Consider the following 24,639-nt stretch of genomic DNA (forward strand, 5'->3'; position numbering starts at 1 on the left):
TAGCATCATAGGGCTTACGTTATATGTTTCTGGACTAGTGTCACCAGATTTTTAGTCCAGGCCTCTGGGTTATGAATTTAGATAACATCATGAAAATGTAAATTCAATTGACTTAAATGGAAAAGAATTAATTTAAAATGAATGTCATTGATAGTGAACAAGAAACTACCAAATGGCCGCACAAACCCAACTGGTTCAATGAAGTCTTTTAGAATTGGAAATCTGCCATCCTTACCCAGTTGCCAGTGTATGACACCAGACCCGCAGCAATGCGATTGATTCTGAATTGCCCTCTGAAATGGCCTAGCAAGCCACTCCGTTATACATAACTATCACCTTCCCAAGGTGATGGTGGTAATTTACCAGCAGTATCCAAACTTTGTGAATGAGTTAAAAACAGAAATGGGAATTGAAGAAATATTTGAAAATTGGGCCATTGATGTGGAGAGTGGTCTCCTTCCTTGCTGTGATTTCTCAATACTTTTGTGGAACTTCATGTCCCTATCTTTGTTTTTGTGTCTTTCTCTGTCTGGAGTACAGATTAATGCTCAAACCTTATGCTATCTCTGCAGTATGTGGAACCGACTGGTTCAGGTACCCATAGGAGAGGGGGCAGCAGTCGCTCGCAGGGCAGAGTCAGCGATGCAGCCTCTCAGAGGGACCGTTTGCGCATCCAGGACCGAGAGCTATTGGAGATATCTGATGATGGGATGTGTCTCAGTATGCACCAGCCCTGGGCTTCACTACTTGTAAGAGGCATCAAGAGGTAAATAGCATCTGATGCACTTCACAAGATGCGAATATTCGATGAAACTTCAAACATGATGTTGACATTGCGACTTAGTGATTATGAAAAGAAGGTTTTAAATTCAGTGGGATTTTGTAAACTCTCAAAAGGCAAGACTACTTCCATCGTAGTCAGGATTATCCTCCCCCATTTCCCCCAACGTGATGCCACTACTCCCCTCACTTTCCCTGTCAGCATTCTGCAGGGACCATTTTCTCCAAGCCAACCTGGTCCACTCCTCCATCACACCTCACTCCCTGCCTACGGCACTTTCCCATGCAAGCGTAGAAAGTGCAACATCTGCCCCTTAACCATCTCACCAGCCCAGGTCCCAAACACTCTCTTCAGGTGAAGCCTCATGTACAACTTCTTTAATCTAGTTGATTGTACTTGCTGCTCCCAATGCAGTCTACTCCACATTGGAGAAACCAAATGCAGACTGGGTAACCGCTTTGCGGAACACCTTTGGCCTGTCCACAAGTGGGACCCTGACCTTTCTGTCACTTGCCACTTCAACACCCCACCGTGCTCTCCTGTCCACATGTTCGTCCTTGGCTTTTTGCAATGTTCTAGTGAACCCCAACACAAACTGGAGGAACAGCACCTCATCTTCCGATTGGGCACTTTACAGCCTTCTGGGCTGAACATTGAGTTCAACAACTTCAAAGCATGAACCGTCCTCCCCACCTTCACCCAATTTCCATTTATTTTATTTCATTTCATCTTTTCTTCTCATTTTTATTAATTTTATTCTTTTTTTTCCCACTTCTGAAATCTTGTTCCTCATCTTGAATCCAAAACAGCCACCCCCTTCCATCCTGGGCCAACTGCCACATTGCTCGGGTCGTCACTTAACAATCTCTACTTTTGTTCGGCTATTCACACATTCTGAAAACATAATGGATGCTTTTAACATCTTTCTCAGCCTTTATCATCACCATTTACATTCCTTTTCTTCCATTATAGTCCCATCCCATCCTCCATAGTGTAAATCTTATCTGGTTTTCTTTGTTTTTAGCTCTGATGAAGGGTCATCCTGACTGGAAACTTGGCTCTATTCTCTCTACAGATGCCATCAGTTCTGTTGAGATTTTCCAGCATTTTCTGTTTTTGTTTCAGATTTCAGCATCGGCATTTATTCCATTGTAGTGTGCCTTTCTGTGTAATCCAATAGCCACAAACAGACTGCCAATTGTTGGGGCCATTTTCATTTGGATGGACTCAGTCTCCTTTACATGTGACCCTCCATTCCAAGTCTGTCATTGCATTGCTTCCTCCAGTTGATGGAGTGCATTGGGCCTGGACCTGGCCCAGAGCAACTGTAACGAAAAACATCAAGCCAAATGCTCATTTACATCACCATTCTCTTATTTACACACTGTAAAAATCAGAAATTGACAGCAAGGATGAGGCTATTTGTCTGATCATGTCCCTGTTGGCCAACAAGTAACCCATCCAGCCTAATGCTGTTTTCCAGCTCTTGGTCCTTAGTTTTGTAGGTTAATACAGCTCAACTTCATATCCAATGTCTCTACCATCTTTCCAAACAGTGAGTTTCTGATTCCCATCATAGAATCATCATAGAAGCCCTACAGTGCAGAAGAGGCCATTTAGCCCATCAGGTCTGTACTGACTCACTGACAGTATTTTACCTGGTCCTCTCTGTCATATCCCTGTAATCCACACATTTACCATGGCTAATTACCCCTAATCTGTACATCTTTGGACAGTTTATTGTTTTACACTGTTTGAGCAGTTTCAGTATAACCTCCAAGCTCTTATGGTCTGTACCTGGGTTAAGTATATGCCTTCTTGATCACCTTATCTACCTATCCAGCCACTTTCAGGGATCTGGGCCCAGGTCCCTCTGTTCATCTACACTTCTCAGTTATGCTACTGTTTAATTTATATTCATTTGCCTTATTAGCCTGCTCCAACTGCATTACCTCACACTCCATTTGCTCCTGTTCCGCCCACTTGACTAGTCCATTGATATCTTCCTGCAGTCTACTGTTTCCTTCTTCATCGTCAACCATCCAGTCGATTTTTGTATCGCCTGCAAATTTTTAATCATCCCCTTATACTCAAGACCAAATTGTTGGTATATATTCCAAATAGCAAGAGTCCTAGTACTGAGGCCTGTGGAACCTCATTGGAAACAACCTTCCAGTCACATTAACATCCATCACCCATTATATTCTTACTGCCTCTGAATCAATTTTGGATCTAAATTGCTACTTTGCCTTGGATTCCATGGGCTATTACTTTCAGGACCATGTGGGAATTTATAATAATACTAAAATCCGTACAGACTCCACCATGTGCACTGCCATCTTTGACCTTATTACTTTCTCAAAAAATTTTATCAGAATTTAGTTAGAGACAACCTTCCCTTAACAAATCCGCGTTGATTTTTGATTAATCCATGTCTTTCTAAGTGAAGATTTATCCAGTCACTCAAAACACTTCCCACTGCTGATGTGAGGGTGTTTAGCCTGTAATTACTTGGTCTATCTTTTCTTCTTTTTAAAACAATGGCAAAAGGTTAGCTCTCCTCCAATCCTTTGGCACCATACCAGTAACCAAAAAGGACTGGAAAATGAAAATCAGAGCATCCAATATTTCTCCTCTTTTTTTTCCCTTACCAGCCTAGGGTATGCTTCATCTGGGCCCAGGGATTTATCCATGTTCAAAGATGTTAAACCCATTATCTTCCTCTCTCACTATGTTAATTCTATGTAATGTTTCATACTCTTCCTCCCTGATTGCAATGTCTATATTGTCCCTCTCTTTTGTGAAAACAGACACAATATATTCATTAACAACCATTCAGTTTCCTTCATCCTCCTCTGTTTCAAAGAAACCACAGCCTATCCAATATTTCCTCATAACTAAAATTTTCCAATCCAGGCAACATTTTCATATCTTCTCTCTCGTCCAGTCACAACTTTTCAATATTGCAATGACTAGAACTGCACACAAAGGAATATAAAATAAATCGGTGGCGTAACTGAGACGTGCAGATGACCAGAGGAACCTCGGGCACTGATCCCTGAAAGTGGCCGGATAGGTAGATAAGGTGAGCAACAAGGCATATACTTGCCATATCCTTTGCCTCCACAAACAAGTTACCCTTTTAGTCCCTAATAAGCCTGTTCTTTCTTTAGTTACCTATTTGCTCTTTTTATATTTATTGAAAATCTTTTGGGTCTTGCTTGATTTTAGTTGCCAGTGTTTTTTTTCATGTTATCTCTTAAAGTTAAAAAGTTTATTTATTAGTCACAAGTAAGACTTACATTAACGATGGGATGAAGTTACTGTGAAATTCCCCGAATCACCACACTCTGCTGCTGTTTGGATCAATGCATCTAATGTCTTTCAGACTGCTGGAGGAAACCCACGCAGACACGGCGAGAACGTGCAGTCTCCACACAGACAGTGACCCAAGCCGGGAACTGAACCTGGGTCCCTGATGTTGTGATGCAGCAGTGCGAATTGCTGTGCCACCATGCCGCACCAACTTTGCTTTCCTAATTACCTTTATAATGTACCCTTAAATTTTTCATACGCCTCTGGGTTTTCTGAGTATTAAGCCCTCGGTATAAGCTTCCTTTCTTTTCCTTTATCCTCTTTGTGTTTGCAGCTTTGTTTTGTGCAGAGAGTAGAAATAGGAAAATTAAAGGAGGAATCGCCTGATGTAACTGTTAATCAGCATATTTATATGCAGAGGAGGCTTACTAGAATGAAACAGGGATGACGGACTTCAGTTACATGAAACGACTAGAAAAAGATGGGATAAAAATCGAAGTGCTGGAAAAATGTGGCAGGTCTGGCAGCATCTGTTGAGAGAGAAACAGAGTTAACATTTGGACTTAAATCAAATTTTTCATTATATTTTTCTTCATACATTTTGCAGAAAGCCCATGGTCGAATGGTTGTATGTGGAGTATTCCTGCCTAAAGATACATAACCATAGTATTTTGTGTGGAACTTGTACGTTTTTAATGTCCTTTTTGCCTTGTGTTCCTAGGACAGAGGGCAGGACCTGGTACACGTCGCACCGAGGCAGGCTATGGATTGCAGCTGCTGCCAAAACACCATCGCCACAGGAAATAACTGAGATCGAAGGGACGTACAGGGCAATGTATGGCAGAGGTAAATCACTCCAGAACTCTACTTTGCTTCAAAATAGGTCCAGCCAATCAACAATAGTGATATTGGAATACTCGCTTCGAGTTATTGGGTAATCTAATTTAAATGGCTGGCTTTAATCTCTAGATTCATCTGAAGATTTTTAACATTGGCTACATTAACCTTTGTATTCTGGATCTTATTCTATTTTGAAATTCAGTTTTTAAAGCTAATTGTTTTTGGTAGAGTGCTAGATTGAGATGATGGCATAGTGGTCATGCCACTTGACTAGTAATCCAGGTTAATGCTCTGGGAATCCCAGTTCAATCCCACCACTGCAGCTGGAATTTAAATTCAGGCAATGAAACCTGGACATAAAAATAGTGTCATTAACTTGCATCGATTACTAAAAATCCATCTGAGTCACTGTGCCCCGTTCGGGATGGAAATCTGACATCCTTTCCCAGTCTAGCCTACATGTGACTCTTTAACCAGCGTTTGAAATGGCCTAGCAAATCACTCAGGGCAATTAAGCAGAGGCAACAAATGCCCTCATCCCATGAAATGAGTTTTGAAAAAACGTTAAATGCCCCAATGTATTAAACGTTAAACATCAGTCCAGGTGGAATACGCAATGTGCTCATTGACCGACATGGCTCCTGCAATGCCTCCTTTTTAAAATTCTCTCCCACATATTCAAGAACCTCCGTGGCCATGCACTTCCCAATCTCTGTGACCACCTCCATCCTCTCAATCCACTGAGAACTTTGAATTTCTCCAATTCTAGCCTCTTCCTTCACCACAGCAACAATGGCCAGGCTCTCAGCTGTGTAAAAGCCTTGAGCTCTGAAATTCTCTCCTTGAACTCACTCAACCTCAACATCAACTGGGATGGCATGGTAGCACAGTGGTTAGCACTGCTGCCTCACAGTGCCAGGGACCCGGGTTCAATTCCTGCCTCGGGTCACTGTCCATGTGGAGTCTGCATGTTCTCCCCGTGTCTGCGTGGGTTTCCTCTGGGTGCTCCAATTTCCTCCCACAGTCCGAAAGACGTGCTGGTTAGGTGCATTGGCCTTGCTAAATTCTTCCTCCGTGTACCTGAACAGGCACCGGAGTGTGGCAACTAGGGGATTTTCACATAACTTCATTGCAGTGTTAATGTAAGCCCCTATTTGTGACACTGACAAATAAACTTAAACTTACTTTAAGAAGCTGCTTAAACCCTGACTTTCCTTGTTTGTGTCTATTTTTGTCAGATAATTTTTCTGTTATGCTAAATGTACTGCAAGTTGCTGTGATGATTTGCTGAGAATTTCTTGGAACAACTGGGAAGGCAGCAGAGCTGTATCTATCAATCAAACTCAGTCTTGAAAATGTCTCTTTTAACTTGTCTTTCATAGTCTATTGGGGAGGCAAGCTCCAAATTCCACTGTTCTTCTGTGTGGGAGGAAAACATCCTTCTTAATGACCTTGCTCCGACTTTAAGGTCAACCCTCCTTGGGCTGAGCTGTTTCAATAGAGGAAGTTGTTTCTTTATGTCCCTATCCAGTTCCCTTATCATTACCTATCACAAACATGGAATATACAACTCAGAAACAGGTGTTTGAGCCCACTAATCCATGAAGTATACACCACCTGAGATTCTTCCTCATCTCAATTTAAATACAATCCTCTATTCCTTTGCCCTCCATAGGCTTATCAAGCTTCCACTTTAATATTATTTGCCTCAGATGTTGCCTGTGAAACTAGGTTTCACATTCTCTTCTGGGTACAGGTTTAATTTGGATTCGCTATTTAATTTATTCTTTACTATCTTACATTACCATAGAATCCCTACAGTGCAGAAGAGGCTGTTCAGCTCATTGAGTCTGCATTGACTCTGACAAGAATATTCCAGTAAGAAGTCTCACAACACCAGGTTAAAGTCCAACAGGTTTATTTGGTATCAAATGCCACTAGCTTTCAGGGCTTTTCCCCTTTTTCATCAGGTGATGAAGGGGAAAAGCCCCGAAAGCTAGTGGCGTTTGGTACCAAATAAACCTGTTGGACTTTAACCTGGTGTTTTGAGACTTCTTACTGTGTTTACCCCAGTCCAACACCAGCATCCCCACATCAAGAGTATTCCACCCATCCCTGCCCTATTCTAACCATGATGTGGGAATGCCGGCGTTGGACTGGCGTAAACACAGTAAAAAGTCTGACAACACCAGGTTTTAGTTCCTGACGAAGAGGCAGTCCCCTCGAAAGCTTGTATTATCAAATAAATCGGTTGGACTAAAACCTGGTGTTGTCAGACTTTTTACTATTCTAACCACACACATTTCCCATGGTTAATCCATCTAACCTACACATTTTTGGACACTAAAGGGCCAATTTAGCCTGGCCAATCCACTTAACCTGTACAGCTTCCCTGCGCAGACTGACTGTAGGAGGAAACTGGAGCACCCATGTTAGAATGTAACCAGTGACAACTTTTTTTTGGATGTAGTGTGACCAATGGAACAAGATGTAAGGGTCAGCTGACACAGTAAACCATGGAACCAATTACAGAGTGATGCAACAATCAGCTGACCAGCTGATTCACTATAAAAAAAGAAACCGTATAGAACTGTGGGGAGCTTGAGGTGGCCCAGGGTGGAGTAATGATGTTTCTTTATTAAATCCTTTCTTTGATTATAAATTGGAGTGAGTTTTGTTGTATTTTCATTAGTTGCATTTTGGAGAGTTCCTTTTGAAGAATCAACCCGCGCAGTCACAGGACAAATGTGCAAAGACTGCATAGTCAACCAAGTTGATAGCCTCTAGATTGCTTTTTCCCACAAGTGTAAAATCTCTGATGTTTGCTCTATTAAACCTTTCATAATTTTGAAGATTCTTTTTCGGCCACCACACAGCCTCTCTTTTTCAAGAGACCTTTTAAAACTCTGATGAGTCGAACCTCGCAGTTCTGGCATCTGGACTGAGATTTTGGGTGCTAATTAGCTGGGGGACACGTTCCGTTCTCTACCCAAAACAGGCACCTGCCTTTAAAAGCTGAATTTCAAAACAAAATGAGCGATGGAATAAAAGGTCAGCGTAAGCCAACCAATGTCAATTGACCCTTGAGTTAAACCCAGCTAGTTGATGTAGATTACTGGCTTTTTTAACTCTTTCCTGTGACTTTATATCCATTTTGTAATGCTGACTGCAGAGTTCTGCACAGATATTGTCCAACCAAAGTTTGACAGAGGTTTAACAAACCTCTTTACTTTTCTATTTCATCCCCACTAGAAATAAATCCTTGTGTTTTGTGTCTTAACTTGCAGCAAGCCCCATTCACCAAGTCTCTCCATGTGTACTGATCTACATTGGCTCCTGATGAAGCAACACCTCCATTTAAAATTCTTATCTTTGCTTTCGAATTTCTGTTGCCGTGTCCCACCCTTCCCTATCTCTGTAATCTCCTCCAACCCTCAACTTTTTGAGATATCTTCACCCCCAAAATTCTGGTCTCTTGAGCATAGCTGTTTTAATCTTTGAGTCAGAGAGTTTTACAGCTCAAGAATAGGCCCTTCTGTCCATCGTGTCTGTGCCGGCTATCAAGCACCAATCTATCCTAATCCTATTTTCCAGCACTTGGTCTGTAGCCTTGTATGCCATGGTGTTTCAAGTGCTCATCTAAATGCTTCTCAAATGTTGAGGATTCCAGCCTCCCTTACCTTTTTCAGGCAGCGAATTCCAGATCTTCACCATACCAATCCTATAGTGCAGAAGGACGCCATTTGGCCCATCGAACCTGCACTGACCACAATCCCACCCAGACCCTATTCCTATAACCTCACATATTTACTCTGCTAGTCCCCCTGACACTAGAGTCAATTTAGCATGGCCAGTCAACCTAACCCACACATCTTTTGACTGTGGGAGGAAACCTGAGCACCTAGAGGAAACTCATGCAGACATGGGGAGAATATGCAAAGTCCACATGGACAGTGACCCAAGGCCAGAATTGAACTGGGTCCCTGGCACTGAGGTAGCAGAGCTAACCAGTGTGCCACCATGCTGCCCACCAGCTCTGAGTGAAAAGGTTTTTCCTCAAATTGCCTCTAAATCCCTTTGCCTTAAATTTCTGATCTCTGGATATTGACCACTCTCCTAAGGGACAGTGTCTTCCTATCTATATCCCTCATACTTCTGTATGCTTTAATAAATTTCCCCCCTCAGTCTTTTCTGCCCAAAGGAAAGCAATCCTTGCTTAATCCAGCCTCTTCTGTCTGCGTGGGTTTACTCCAGGTTTTCTGGTTTCCTCCCACAGTCCAAAAGACGTGCTGGTTAGGTGCATTGGCCGTGCTAAATTCTCCCTCAGTGTATCCGAACTGGTGCCGGAATGTGGCGACTAGAGGATTTTCACAGTAACTTAATTGCAGTGTTAATGCAAGTCTACTTGTGACACTGATAAATAAACTTTAAACTCATAGCTGAAACACTCCAGCCCTGGCAAGTCCTCTGCGCGTTTTTTAGTTCCACTGTCAACAGCCATGCCTTGAGTTGCCAAGGCCCAATGCTCTGGAAATCTGTGCCTAATTCTGTCTACCACTCATGTTTCCTCCTTTAAAATGCTGCTTACAACCTAGTTCTTTGACTAAAGTTTTGGTCACCTGTCTTAATATTTCTTTGTGACTTGGTTTGCTAACAATTCTGTGAAGTGTTTTGGGACATTTTATTTTGTTAAAGGCAGTTTATAATCAGATGTGTTCTTTTTTGTGACTTTATGAACCTGTGCTGCTACTTTGTGATTTATCCCAGTCAGATTCTTCTTTTCCTCATAATTTGCGATCTTCCTATTTTTGTTTAGAAAATATGTCACCTGTTGAATGCTGAAATTCATTTGCCTCTTATGTCCAATTATACATAGAAAACATTCTTTCTGGTTGCAAGACTGCAAAAAACTACAAAAGGTCGTGAATGAAGCCCAGTCCGTAATACAAAGCAGCCTTCTACCCATTGACTCTGTCTACACTTCCCGCTGCCTCAGAAGCAGCCAGTATAATCAAAGACCCCATGCGTCCTGGACATACTCTCTTCCACTTTTTCCGTTGGGAAAAGGATACAAAAATCCAAGATCAAGTACCAACCGATTCAAGAACAGTTTCTTCCCTGCTGCCATCAGACTTTCGAATGGACCTACCTCGCGCTGAGCTGTTCTTTCTCTACACCCTAGCTATGACTGTTAATACTATATTCTCCACTCTCTCCTTTCCTTCTGTATGAATGTTATGCTTTGTCAGTATAGCGTGCAAGGAACAATACTCTTCACTGTTTACTAATACATGTGACCACAAATCAAATCAAATCAAAGTCCAATCTGGAAGTTTTTGGATTGATTTATTACTGTCACATATTACAGTACAGTACTGTTGTACACTATACTGACAAAGCGTACCGCTCATAAAGAAGGAAAGAAGAGAATGCAGAATTTAGTGTTAACAGTCATAGCAAGGGTGTCGAGAAAGATCAACTTAATATATGGTAGATCCATTCAAAAGTCTGATGGACAGCTTTCCTGCTGCCTTGACTCGGTTGGTACGTGATCTCAGACTTTTGCATCTTTTTCCCAACAGAAGAAGGTGGAAGAGAACATGTCTGGGATGCATGGGATCCTTGATTATGCTGGTTGCCTTTCCGAGGCAGCAGGAAGTGTAGACAGAGTCAATGGATGGAAAGCTGGTTTAAGTGATGGATTGGGCTTTACTCATGACCCTTTGTAATTTCTTGCTGTCTTGGGCAGAGCAGAGGTCATACCAACTTGTGATACAGCTAGAAAAAAATGCTTTTTATGGTGCATTTGTAAAAGTTGGTGAGAGTCATAGCTGACATGTCAAATTTCCTTAGTCTTCTGAGAAAGTAGAGGCGTTGGTGGGCCTTCTTAACTATCGTGCCTGCATGGGGGGGACCAGGACAGATTGTTGGTGATCTAGACACCAAAAAACTTGAAGCTCTTTCTACTTTGCCTCCATTGATGTAGATGGGGCATGTCCTCCTTTACGCTTCAAGTCGATGACAATCTCCTTCGTTTTGTTGACATTGAGGGAGAGATTATTGCCGTCGTACTAATTCACCAGATTCTCTCTCTTTCCTGTACTTTGTGTCGTCATTGTTTGAGATCCGATCCACTACAGTGGACATCACTGATGACTTCTTGTAATTTATCACTCAGTTTGGTGTCCTGTGAAAATTTGGAAATTTCATTTTTGATTCCAAAGCCTAAATTGGAATTTGAATTCCGAACACTAGTGTCCCAGTTAAGATCGCTTTTGGAAGTCCGCTGTTCATCTTCTGAAAAGTTATCCTTTGCCCCTACTCTCTGCTTTCTCCCTGCAGCCAGCTAACTGCTCCTTGCCCCCGACTCCATAAGCTAATCACGTAGCATCTTTTCAAAGGCTTTTTGAAATTAATTTTAAACACCTCTCTGAGAAAGCCCCTTAGCTTTCTGGTGCTTTATAGCCAAGGAAGTAAAATTTTTAAAGTTTATTTTTTAGTCACAAGTAAGGTTTACGTTAACACTGCAATGAAGTTAGTGTGAAAATCCCCGAGTTGCCACACTCCGGTGCCCGTTTGGGTCAGTGCCCCTAACCAGCATGTCTTTCAGACTGTGGGAGGAAACTGGAGGAAACCCACGCAGATAGGGGGAGAATGTACAAACTCCACACAGACAGTGACCCAAACTGGGAATCAAACCCGGGTTCCTGGCGCTGTGAGGCAGCAGTGCTAAATAGCCACTTCAGGGGAGGCAATAGCCTAGTAATATTATCGCTAGGCTATTGATCAGAAAATTCAGCTAATATTCTGAGGACCTGAGTTTGAATCCAGCCACGGCAGTTGGTGGAATTCAATGAAAAATATATGGAATTAAGAATGCACTGATGATCACGAAACCATTGTCGATTGTCGGAAAAACCTATCTGATTCACTGATGTCATTTTTGGAACATCAGTGCTTTTCTTACCCAGTTATTTGTGACTCCAGAGCTACAGCAATATGGTTGACTCTCAACTACCCCTCTGAAGTAGCCTAGCAAGCCACTCAGGTCAGGAACAACTAGTGATGGACAATAACTGTTGTAATGTGGGGTAAACACAGTAAGAAGTTTCACAGCACCAGGTTAAAGTCCAACTGGTTTATTTGGTAGCAAAAACCACTAGCTTTCAGAATGCTGCTCCTTTGTCCCATTTACCTGACGAAGGAGCAGTGCTCTGAAAGCTCGTGGCTTTCGCTACGAAATAAACCTGTTGGACTTGAACCTGGTGTTGTGAGACTTCTTACAATAAATGTAGGCCAGCCAGTGACGCCCATGTCCCACAAATGACTTTAAAAAAAAGAAGTGAATTTTAGTTGCAGCCACTATTGTGCTGCAGGCAAATAAGCTCCTGGTCACTGGTGATAGAAAACACAGATACTGAAAGACCATGATATCCACCCAAGTAGAGAAATAGGGTGAGGGGATGCTGCACCCTCAGACAGCGGGTCTATCTGAGGGTAAATAATAGAGAGGAAGAGGTGAATAAACGCTGTGTAGTTGGGACTTGAGAAAGACTTAATTTCATTTCCTGCCACCTCAGCTCTTCCAAGACTGGGTTTGATCCAGATTATAAGTGACAGTCTTATTTAAGCAGCAAAATGCTTTAATAGATAAGGAATGGCAGCAAAGTTAATTGACTTCTGAAGGAGATAACCACACACACGGATTTTTCTGTTTTGTCAGCAGTTCCAGTCACTCTTGTTTGGATGCTCCTTGTAATGTGGAACGATAAATGACCATTCTCCACAAGCTTAACCTAGTTCACTGATTTGTTGTAACAATAATTCAAGGTTACCATGCTCCAGAGGGAAATTTGGTCCATCACGATTTGTGTCAGCAAACATTGACAAATTTGGGGATTAGGTTTAGTGGGCTAATTCACAGTTAAATGTTGGCCACTTGTTTTCAAATCCAGACCGACATGACATTGCACTGCTGAGGAGGTGCTGCAGTCTCAGATACACTGTCTCTTGAACAGCGCATTAACTCCCTCCGACTTCGTAGAAGAATCATAGAATCCCTGCAGTGCAGAAGGAGGCCATTTGATCCATCGAGTTTGTACCAACCACAATCCCACCCAGGCTCTATTCCAGAACCCCACATATTTACCCTGCTAATCCCTCTGACATTAAGGTCAAGTTAGCATGGCAAATGCACCTAACCCACACATCTTTGGACTGTGGAAGGAAGCCGGAGCACCTGGAGGAAACCCACACAGACATGGGGAGAATATGTAAACTGCACACAGACAGTGACCCAAGGCCAGAATTGAACCCAGGTCCCTAGTGCTTCTCAGGTCAATGTGGAAGATCCCCTGGTTCTGTTCTGAAGATGTGGAGATGCCGGCGTAGGACTGGGGTAAGCACAGTAAGAAGTCTCGCAACACCAGCTTAAAGTCCAACAGGTTTATTTGGCAGCACAAGCTTTCGGAGTCTCAGTCCTTCTTCAGATGAGTGAGGAGTTGTATTCATAAACAGGGCACATACAGACACAAACTCAGTGTACCAGAAAATGGTTGGAATGTGAGTCTTGTGATATTTTGTCTACTTTCTTGCATATTTGTAGAAACTTGACGTCTGTGTCGATACGCGTGATCTTCTTGCAAAAGACTCGCATTCCAACCGTTTGTGTCTATATATGCAATTCCTCACACACCTGAAGAAGGAGCGAGACCCCGAAAGCTTGCCGTACCAAATAAACCTGTTGGACTTTAACCTGGTATTGTGAGACTTCTTTCTGTTCTGAAGGACAGCAGGGGAGCTTGCCTTGGTATGTTGGCCAATATTTATCCCTCACCCAGTATTATTTAAAAGGCAATCTGACGATTGTCACATTGTTAGCGAGATCTGTCTGTGTGCAAATTGTTGCTGCAATTTCTACAACTCTAAAGTTAAATCCCTTGATAACTGGTCTAGCAGATGAGTATGTTGACAGTGAAGAATCTTATTTTTTTTTCAGTTAGATCCATTCTGTGCCTGTGTGTAATATATTTAATTCATTGCTGTTGGAACTTTTCAGGTCAAAGGAAATGCATCAACATAGGCACAATTTTTAGATTTTCACTAACTCTTTCTCCTCAGATGACGGTACTTTACTCTTTCTGAGGTTGCGTTCTGACTGCTGCCTGGCACGTTGTCCTGCCTGATCCACCTTCAAACTTAACCCCACCATAAATCACCTGACTGCAGTGATTTTCGGATATCGTTTATCTCCTACTCCCACGTTCTGTATGCCAGCAGTGTGTCCCAGGCACTCACCTCTGACCTGGATGCTGGGCAGGGCCAGGAGCAGTTTCTGCAACCTCTCCAATGCCTCGTGGCCTCAGGACATGTTCAACTCTTTGTGCAGATAATGTCTTTTAAAACGATCAACTTGCCAAATCACTGAGCAATAGTGGTTTTGTTTTTAGTATCTGTGCCTACAGTATTAGGTGGTGCATATTTGTGAAAATAACAGCTGCTCTTTTTGAACAGCTCATATAATAATATGGCCATTCGGCCCTTTGTGTCTTTGAACAAGCTATATCCAATTTGTCCCATTCTTTCCACTGCAAATTATTCAGTTTGTAAGTATTTATCCAATTCCCCGTGAAGCTTGCTATGAATTTGCTTCAGGCTGCGTATTCCAGATCACAACAACTCATTATGTTTAAAAACAAAAGTTCTCCTCATTTTTCTCTCTCTCTCTGCCTCCAAGCTTATTTTGCCAATTATTTTCGATTTGTATCCTCTGGATATTGACCCTTCTGTCAGCAGGCACAATTTTTCCTGTTCCACTCTTTCAAATGCCCCTCACAATAAGCTGATATTTAAAACATATAATTGGATAGTATTTCACATACTGACTGGAGTCTGGGAAACTTATTGAAAATGATCCATCAATATGAACCCTCCTTTACAGACTGGGACATTATAGTCCTGCTAGATGGAATTGTCAAGGAGCATAGCTAATTAGGCATACAAACCATTCAAATGAGGAGCAGGAGTATAGCCCATTCGGTACCCTTGAGCCTGCTCCGCCATTTGATAAGATCATGGTCAGTCTGACTGTGACTTCAACTGTATTTTCGTGTCTAATTCCTATAAGCTTTGATACCTTAACCTTAGAAATATTCAGTGGGAAAGAATTTCACTGACTTACAAACCTCTGATAAACAAAACTATTCTCCTTTTTGTCTTAATTGGTGATCCCTTATTTTTAAACTTTGTTCCCTAGTTTTTGTCTCTCCCACAAGGGGAGACATCCTCTCAGCATCCACCCTTTGAAGCCCCCTGAAGGTCATATATGTTTCAATAAGATCACCTTTCGTTCTTCTCAACTCTAATGGATGCAAACTCAAACTTTCCTCATCCTAAAAATCACTCCGGTGAATGCTCTGTGAACTGCTTCCAAGGCAATCATCTCCTCTCAAGTAAGGAGAGTAAAGGTCAGCACAGTATAGCAGATTCAGTTTCACTTATTTCCTGTACAGCTGCAGCAAAACATCCATATTTTAATATTCCATTCCCCTGTCATTAAAATACAACATTTCACTTGCCTACTGAATCACATGCTGTATTTGCATACTAACCTTAATATGATTCATGCAGCAGGGCCCCAGATCCATCTGCATTGCTGAGTTCTCTCCATTTAAGGAGTATACTGCTTTTCTATTTTTCCTGTCATTGTGGACAAGTTCACGTTTTCACACATGATAATCCATTTGCCAAAATTTTGCCCCCTCACTTAACCTATCTTTACTTCCTCTTGACAACTTAGTCTCCTACACGTTTGTGTCAGCAGCAAATCTGGCAAGCGTACATTCAGTCCCTTCATCCAAATCATTGACATATATCATAAGTAGTTGAGGCCTCAGCATTGAGTAACAGCTTGTCAGCTCAAACAACCCTTTTATCTCTATTCTCTGCTTTCTGTTGGTGAACCAATTCTCCGTCCATACACCTATGTTATCTCCTACACCATGGGCTCTTCAGTTTGTGTTGTAACATTTGGTGTGGTACCTTACAGATGCCTTTTAGAAATCCAAATACATCACGTCTACAGGTTCCCCTTTATCCACACTGCCTTTCATCACCTAAAGGAACTCTAATAATTTAGACAAATACTATTTCCCTCTCACAAAACCATGTTGTCTCTGTCTGATTGCATTAAGATTTAAGTGCCCTGCTATGACCTCTTCAGCAATTGATGCTAGCATTTTCGTTATGACCACTGTTCGGCTAACTGGCCTGTAGTTTGTCGCATTTTGTCTCACTGGGTAGCACAATAATTAGCACTGCTGCCTTACAGTGCCAAGGACCCAGGTTTGATTTCCATCTTGGGTCACGGTGCGGAGTCTGTGTGTTCTCCCCGTGTCTTTGTGGGTTTCCTTCTGGTGCTCTGATTTCCTCCCACAGTCCAAAGATATGTTGCTTGGGTGCATTGGCCACGTAAATTCTCTCTCGATACACCTGAACAGGCTCCGGAGTGTGGCGACTAGGGGATTTTCACAGTGGCTTCATTGTAGTGTTAATGTAAGCTAACTTGTGGAACTAGTAAATAAATTTTGACTTTGAACACTCCTTCCTCGAATAAATTATCAGGTCCTTGGAACTTATCTTTGGTGCTAATCGTTTTCCCTGATGATTGTAAAAGTTCCTCCCTCCCTTTCATCTCTTGATTTCCAAATAATTCTGAGATGTTATTTGTGTCTTCTGTGGTGAAGACAGACAGAAAATATCAATTCAACAGTCCTACCATTTCCTTACTTCCCATTATTCATCCCCCAGACTCTCTTTCAAGGGAATCAGTGCTTTTTTTTCTCTTTAGTTACCTGTAGCAAGTCTTGCTATTATGTTTCTAGCCTGCTTTCTCTCATAATCTAATTGTTGCCTCATTTGCTTTAGGTTCTCTCCAATCTTCTGATCTGCAACAAACCTTGATGGAATTATACCTATTCTCTTTCAATTTGAGAGTATCCTTAACTTCTTTGTTAGTCATGAATGGTGCGTCCTTCTCATACACAATCTTTCCTTCTTACTGGAATGTATTTTTTGGTGAACATTATGAAATATCTCTTTGTGTGCCTGCCATTGTCTCTCTACTGTCTTACCCTTTAACATATTTTCCCAGATCACTTTAGCCAGCTCTGTCTCCGTACCTTTATAATTGTCCTTATTTAAGTTGAAAATACTCGTCCTTCACTCTTCAAACTGAATACGAAATTCAATCATGTTATGATCACTGCTACCTAGAGGCTCCTTTACTATGAAGTTGTAAATTAATCTTGTCTCATTACACATTACCAGGTCTCAAATAACCTGAGCTCTCACTGGCTTTAGAATGTGCTGCTCTGCATAATTGTCTCAAATGTATTACATGGCCTCATCTTCCAATTTGCCAATCTAGTTGGTCCAATCTATGTGTAGATTAAAATCACCTATAATTGTTGCAATACCTTTCTTACAAGCACATATTCTTTGTTCCTATATATTCTGTCCTATGTTATTGCTGGGGGGTGGTCTGTGAACTACTTCCACAATTAATTTCTTATCTTTGCTATTTCTTGAGCTAGATTTTTTGGTCTGACCCTCTCAGGAATCATCACAGACAATTTGCTGGACCAACTAAAGGTCCATTGACCGTTGGCAGGAACTTCTTGTCTTGGAGTGGGCACAACTGGAAAACTTCACCCCTTGCCTGTCCCCAGACTGATTCTGCATCTTGATCTATATACCTAAGGTCATCCCTCGCCCCTGTACAAATGTAATCCTTAATTAGCAGAGCTACCTGATCATCTTTTCCTAGCTTTCTGTCCTTCCCAAGGTCATGTACCTTCACATGTTCTAGCCCCAGCACTGCTCATCTTGCAGCCACATCCATGTCAGCTGATAATCATCCATAATCAAATAGTAATAGATCGTGATAATAATTCTCCCTTCTTTCAGCCCATACCCGCAGAGGTAACCTCAACCCATACCCGCAGTGGTAAATTCAGCTTATTACCTTGTTAATTTATGTTGTTCGCTGTCACTGCCATTGGGAACTGGGATGTACTGATGGTTAAGACAGAGAGCTGTGGGAAAGAGAAGGATTAGTGACTTGGGAGGGTGTTAGCCAGGTTGAATTGAGGTCCCAAGCTAAGCCTGGCTGAGGTAAGTGAAATACAAGGCTACAGAAAGTATTGGCCCGTAAGCAATGAGTATGTGTGTGCACGTGTGTCTATTTCCAGAAATGTGCACAGGTGCTGGCAAACCGTGATGCTTCTTTGGTTGGAAATACAAAACTGAGAGATCTGAATGAGGCATTTTGAGAATCTTGAAGTAATAAATGTCCTTATTAACCCAGAACACCCGCTTGCTAAATGGTTGGCAGAGTCTGCCTGCCTCTAATGTTTCACATCTACATTATTTAAATAGAAATATTTTTAAAATGCCAAAATCTCCTCAAAGCAGCTTTTAAATGTTTCCATTTCAGACATTGAATTTCCCAAGGACTATCCAACTGGGTGTTTGCTGGGCTGTGTGGATGTGACAGATTGTGTCTCTCAAGAGCAGTACCGTGAACAGGTAAGCGCAACTGCTGCCAATACAGACATGTTCCTCCCCAATTCGAATATCTGAAAAACAGTATGTGCAGAGGGTGCATGTTTTTGACAAGGATTTCATGATCTGACTTGTGTTCCAGAGTAACAGATCCTTTAGATGCTTGTCTCTGTTTTTCTTTGATTGTGCAATGTATTTTGTGATGTGTTCCTTGTAAGCTGCGAGGGCGCACAACAGTGCAACAAGTGCCATGCATTTGATTATTGGAATTATACATAACCTGATGGCTGAATGAGGTTTACTACTGCTCCACCTCATAAACAAAGAACTGGTAGACTTCCCCACAATGGGAAATTAATGGATAAAAGCCAAGCTACACACACTTGATCAGGTGGAATTAACAGCCAAACTTTAGTTCCTGGAGACGAAGCTACGCCAGCACTTGTCTTTTCTGAGATCTGTTCGCCGTTTCCCTTCCATCCTCTCCCTGAACCTCCAGCGCCGCTTGCTCCCTCACTTGCTTCCTCCCTTTCCTGAGCCCTCACGAGAATTGAGGAGAGAGGAGCAATGAACTAAAGGAAATGGCAAGTTGGAAGAGACGATGAACAGAATGGGAAGCTTAGAGAATTAGTGAGCTATTAAGAGCTAGTGAGAGGACTTTTGGGCTAATTAATGTCAGTGATCTGGTCGTTCATCTGCAGTTGGTTTTGTCAGATTGTTAAAGGAAGATTGATCCCAAAGATTTTTGACACTTTGAAAGCACAAAGGGCTGGAATGTGATCACTGTTCGTGCCGGCAGGATTTTTCCCATTCCGCTGTAGTGAATGGAGATTTGGCTTGCTGCCAGATTCTCCAACCTTGCTGCAGCAGGAGTGTAGCACCCTGGGGCATTTATTGGGAAAAGTTCTGGATTGCTAGCCTAGATCTCCAAATAATGCAAAGCTTCTTGTGAGGTTATCTTATTAAATTGTGAACACTTCCAAATGCTGCATCTCCCCAGTTCACATGTGGATGCATTGTGAGACACAATTACTTTAATAATGGTCAATTGGTTTATTATTTCACAGTTCATAAATATATACTTCATTAATTCAGAAGAAAACTGTAGCTGGAATAAATTCACTCAGATTCCACAAGAACGATTTCAACAGTCGTTCATTCTCCCTCCTGAATTCTCTCTTCACCAGTTCCCAGATGTAATTTCCCCCTTCGATATTCACTGAATTTATTGGGACACTTTTCTCTCTGACCTTCACCCTCCAGTTCGCAAGAGCCACCTTCTCTCCAAATTCACAGTGACACTTTCCCACTGCCTGATTCTGTTTGTTGATGTGATGAAATGACTGAGCTGCTTTCCTTGTTATTCACGGCAGCTTTAAGTAAAGAAAACACTCAATGAGCTGGGAAAAAAAAGTCGCCTTTTCCACATTTTCTACCAATTTAAAAGGCCAACCTCTTTAGCTCTTTCTATTTTTAGCTTATCAAATTGAATCTTGTGTTATCTTGAGCCCTCACGATCTATTCAACTTTTCTTCTATTAAGTGATGAAACTACACCATAAAAACGAATAAATGCCTCTCATGAATGATGGTGTAGTGCTTATGGTCTTGAACCTAAAACCTAGAGGCTGAGTTAAAATGTCACTCTGGTGAATTAAAAATTGAATTAATTACTTCTGATAATCCATGGAATAACATGTTAGATGTTGATGGTAATCTTCCTTCTTCTGATATCAATGGTAACTTTGAAAGCGTAAATATTATATGTAGCTTTTTTTTTCTACTAGTGGCGCAAATCCACACATTACTTTGACATTGATGCATATGACTGGAAAATATTTGATTTATTGTTGTCAGGTGTGCTGGGATACAGTGAAAAGTATTGTTTTTCACATGTAATACAGACAAAGTATACCGTTCATAGTGTACATAGGGGAGAAGAAAAGGAAAGGGTGCAGAAAGTAGCTCATTGGCTGAAAAGTTTTCTGGGAAATCCCAAAGTTGGAGAAGACAGTTTAGAAGTACAAATCTTTATTATTTCAGTACTTCAGTCTAGTTTACTTATTCTTTGTAGAAACTAACCAGCACAGAGCACTGTGACGCCATTGTTTGGTGGAAGCTTGATTACAAGTCCTTGAAAATGACAAATGAAGTAATATGCAAATAATTTTGCAGCGTTTAAGATAATGGATTGACCGTATACAGAATTCAAATCTTCATAAACAAGAATAGTGGAGGAATGGTTGGCTGGTCGTCACACACGTTAGACTCATCTAATTTGGACAAGCAATAGCAACTTGCATTCCTATAGTGATTTCGTAGTAAAATCTTGTTTGAGTTTTATGTTATCACTGTGGTACAGATAACTTGAATACATCATCCAAATTGAAGCAAATAACTGGGACACAGGTAAACCTAATGGTGAACATGTGAGGGAATGAAGTGAGTTAGAATCAAGACCCAACATTGAAATTTTGTTGATCATGTGTTCCCGAGGAATATTTTATGTATTTGAATGTCAGCTTTGGCTGAGTATTTGCATTCTCATCTCTGATTCAGAGTCATGGCTTCAAATCCTGTGGTAGAACCATGAGCAAATAAGTTAGAGTGATGTTTCTGTATCGCATTGTCCACGTGCCAGCGTTTGGATAAGACATGAAACCAAGGCCTTTGCATAGATGTAAAAGATCCCAGGACACTGCTTGAAGAAGGAAAGGGGAATTTTCCAGGAATCCCAACCAATATTTATCCTTCAAATTGTATCACCAAAACAAATTATCTGATTATGTATCTTACTTTCTATTTGTGTGGCCTTGCTTTGTGTAAATTGGCTGCTGTGTTTGCTTGCATTGCAACAAGATTTTTTTGACCATTCTGGTGATATGATAAATGTGAACTAAAACACAAACTTACTCCTTCCTATTTAAAGGCCTGTTTTATTGACCAAAAACATCATTATTGCCCCTTTTAGACGTGACGGTCCATGTTCATATTCAGCATCTTTTGACAGTCTAAACCAGTGGAATAACTTCACGCTTCTGTTTGTGTTTCACCAGATGTGTGTGTGTGTGTGTGTGTGTGTGTTTGTGTGTGTTGGTGGGGAGGGCGGGGGCTGGTTCAGCAATTTTATTTCCCATCCCTAATTGCCCCTTGAGAAGGTAGGATAAGCTGTCGCTTTGAATTCATAGAAACATAGAACCCTACAGTGCAGAAAGTGGCCCTTCGGCCCATCAAGTCTGCACTGACCACAAACCCACCACCTAAGCATCTTAGGACACTAAGGGACAACTTTACAACCTAATCCATACATCTTTGGACTGTGCAGTCCATCTGGTGTAGATCCAACCAGAATGCTGTGAGGGAGGGAGTTCCAGGATTTTGACCCAGCAACAGTGAAGGAGCAGCAATATATTTCCAAGTCGGGCTGATGTGTGGCTTGGAGGGGAACTTATAGGTGGTGGTGTTGCCATGCATCTGATGATTAGATTCTGCCTTGGAGATGGTCATTGTCTGGCACTTGTGTTGTGTGGATGTTACTTCCTGCTTATCTGTCTAAGCCTGAATGTTATCCAGGTCTTGCTGCATTTGGGCATGGACTGCTTCAATATCTGAGGAGTCATGAATGGTCCTGAACATTGTGCAGTCATTGCAAACATCCCCATTTCTGATCTTATGATGGAAGGAAGGCAGATATGAAGCAGCTGAAGGTGGTTAGACCTAGAACACTACTCTGAGGAACTCCTGCGTCATGGACTGAGATGATTTATCTCTCAACAATAAATCCATCTTCCTTTGTGCTGGATGTGACTCCAACCAGTAGAGTGTTTACTCCTTGATTCCCATTGACTCCGGTTTTTTTTAGTGCTCCTTGATGCCACACTTGACCAGATGCAGGTTTGATGTTTGGGACGCTTGACCCCCAGCAGTCATTTTCACCCCAGTTCCAGAGTTCAACTCTCCTTTTTTGTCCATTTTTGGACTAAAACTTTAATGAGGTTATGAACTGAGTGAGCCGGACAGAACCCAAACTGAGCATCAGTGAGCAGGTTATTGCTGAATAACTGCTACTTCATAGCACTGTCAAAGGCCTATTCCATCACTTAGCTAAAGATGAAGAGTAGACCAATGGGGTGATAATTGGCCGGGTTGGATTTTTGTGGACAAGACATACACAGGCGGTTTTCCACATTAGATTCCACCGAAAACAATCCCATCCAAGCCCTATTCCCGTAACCCCAAGTATTTACCCCACTAGGCCCCCTGACACAAAGGGGCAACTTAGCATGGCCAATCAACCTAACCTGCAATCTTTGGACTGTGGGAGGAAACTGGAGCACCTGGAGGAAACCCACACAGACACAAGGAGAAACTGCACAGACAGTGACTTGAGTCTGGAGTCGAGCCCGGTTCACTGGCACTGTGAAGGTAGCAGAGTTAACCAGTGTGCCACCCATGGTCTTTGTGATGAAGAGGAAATGAGATTTGAAACTTGTTTGGGATCAAAAGTGCACAAAGATTGTGATTGAGGCGATTGCCAGGAGGAGGAGGAAGCTGTCAGTAGCTGGGGATAGGATGAGGAAAGTTAATGTCCCACAGTCATAGTCAGGGATGTCATTTGTGACTTTGGTTGGGGTTGGCTCAGTGTTGTGGCAAGGACAAAAATTTGATTGAAAAGACTCAAATCTGGAGATGCAGGAAAAATGGGCACTGATCTATGAGACATGCATATTTAAGTACTTAGAAATTGGAGAGGGATCATACGTATGTTTTTTTGATGATGCCGCTTTGAGAGGAAGAGAGCCAATACTTGCAAGTCATTTAATGTCACTGACCACTGGGGTGAGGAAGGGATGCTGAGAAAACAGACACTGATTCAAAACAAAGGAGAGGTTTGGGTAGATGGGGGAAGCAGAAGAGGCAGCTGAAGGAGATTTAGCTCCTTGCACTTGCTGGAGGCGAGGTTGGAGGTGGTGGTGGTGGGTTTGAAAGAAACATTTAGTAGCAGAGAGAAGAAGGTGGGATTATCTCTTCACTGCAGGATGATTGTGGAGTAATGTGTGGCTTAGGCACAAGAGAATGAACCCTAGAACACTTGGTGTGAATCAGTTGGACTGAGTAATAGAAGGCAACTATGTGCACCAAATATGCTGAAGTTTATATTTCTTGAACTTGATGCAACAAGGATGTGGACCATGTTGAGGGCATTGTTCAGGATGTGAGAGAATAAATGGGTTACTAATATCAAGGACATCAATGGTGGACATGAGAAGTGGTTCAGCAGATCAGTCGCTGTGGAAATGTGATGAATGCAGAGTCAAAATCTAGGCATTGACATAGAAATAGATTGTGCAATTTAAGTAGCTGAGGGGAAGAATATGTTTGAGGGTGGAGAATGAAGGACGTGGGGTTGGAAGTAGGGAGAGGGAGATGTTTAAAGATCACAAGCAGGTGTTCACAGGTAACCTGTCTGAGCTCAAGGCAGTGGAGTATTATTTCCTAATGAAATGCATTATCTGAACTGCCACAGCCAGACAAGAACAATTGAAATATAGAAGTGCAGAAGGAGGCCATTCAGTCCATTGAGTCTGCACCAACCACAATCCCACCCAGGCCCTATCCCCGTAACCCCACACATTTACCCTGCTAATCCCCCGACACTAAGCGGCAATTTAGCATGGCAATCCACCTAACCCACACATCTTTGCAGGAAACTGGAGCACCTAGAGGACGCCCATGCAGACTCCACACAGACAGCAACCCGAGGCCGGAATCAAACCCGGGTCCCTGAGGCTGTGAGACAGTGCTAACCACTGTGCCACCGTGTCGCTATGTGTTTGGCTTTTGTACGTTTGACAAACTTAAAGGCCTTCAAAGGGCAATGGCTATAGATTTGCTCACAAATGAATCTGGAGAAAATAGCTGTTTTATTTTAGAGACTATTATTCCCCTTATTTGAGTATCAAGTGAATGGAGAATTATGCAGGGCTAATGAGCAAATTACTCAGCTCCTGTGAATGTGGAGTCGAGGAGGTGACCAGTGTCTTTGTTATGGACGCAGCTTTACTCCTGGGTAGGGGCAAATCCAGACTCCATTCACCCATTAGTTTACTGTCTGTGTAAAATGGAAATCACTTTGCACCA

The 24,639-nt window shown here is 42.1% G+C and overlaps 1 protein-coding gene across 1 annotated transcript in view; it reads left to right on the forward strand.

The window, feature by feature from the left end:
- trip4 (thyroid hormone receptor interactor 4) overlaps window positions 1-24,639 on the forward strand; it is a 125,214-nt gene that overhangs the window by 44,994 nt on the left and 55,581 nt on the right. The window contains exons 9-11 of the mRNA XM_080216153.1: window positions 573-766; window positions 4,818-4,942; window positions 18,432-18,523. Coding sequence (XP_080072279.1) covers window positions 573-766; window positions 4,818-4,942; window positions 18,432-18,523 — 411 coding nt within the window. The remainder of the gene's footprint in view (window positions 1-572; window positions 767-4,817; window positions 4,943-18,431; window positions 18,524-24,639) is intronic.

The sequence above is a fragment of the Carcharhinus amblyrhynchos genome, chromosome 32 (genome assembly GCF_965287045.1).
Source record: "Carcharhinus amblyrhynchos chromosome 32, sCarAmb.v2.hapA, whole genome shotgun sequence".
In the NCBI taxonomy this organism is placed as follows: domain Eukaryota; kingdom Metazoa; phylum Chordata; class Chondrichthyes; order Carcharhiniformes; family Carcharhinidae; genus Carcharhinus; species Carcharhinus amblyrhynchos.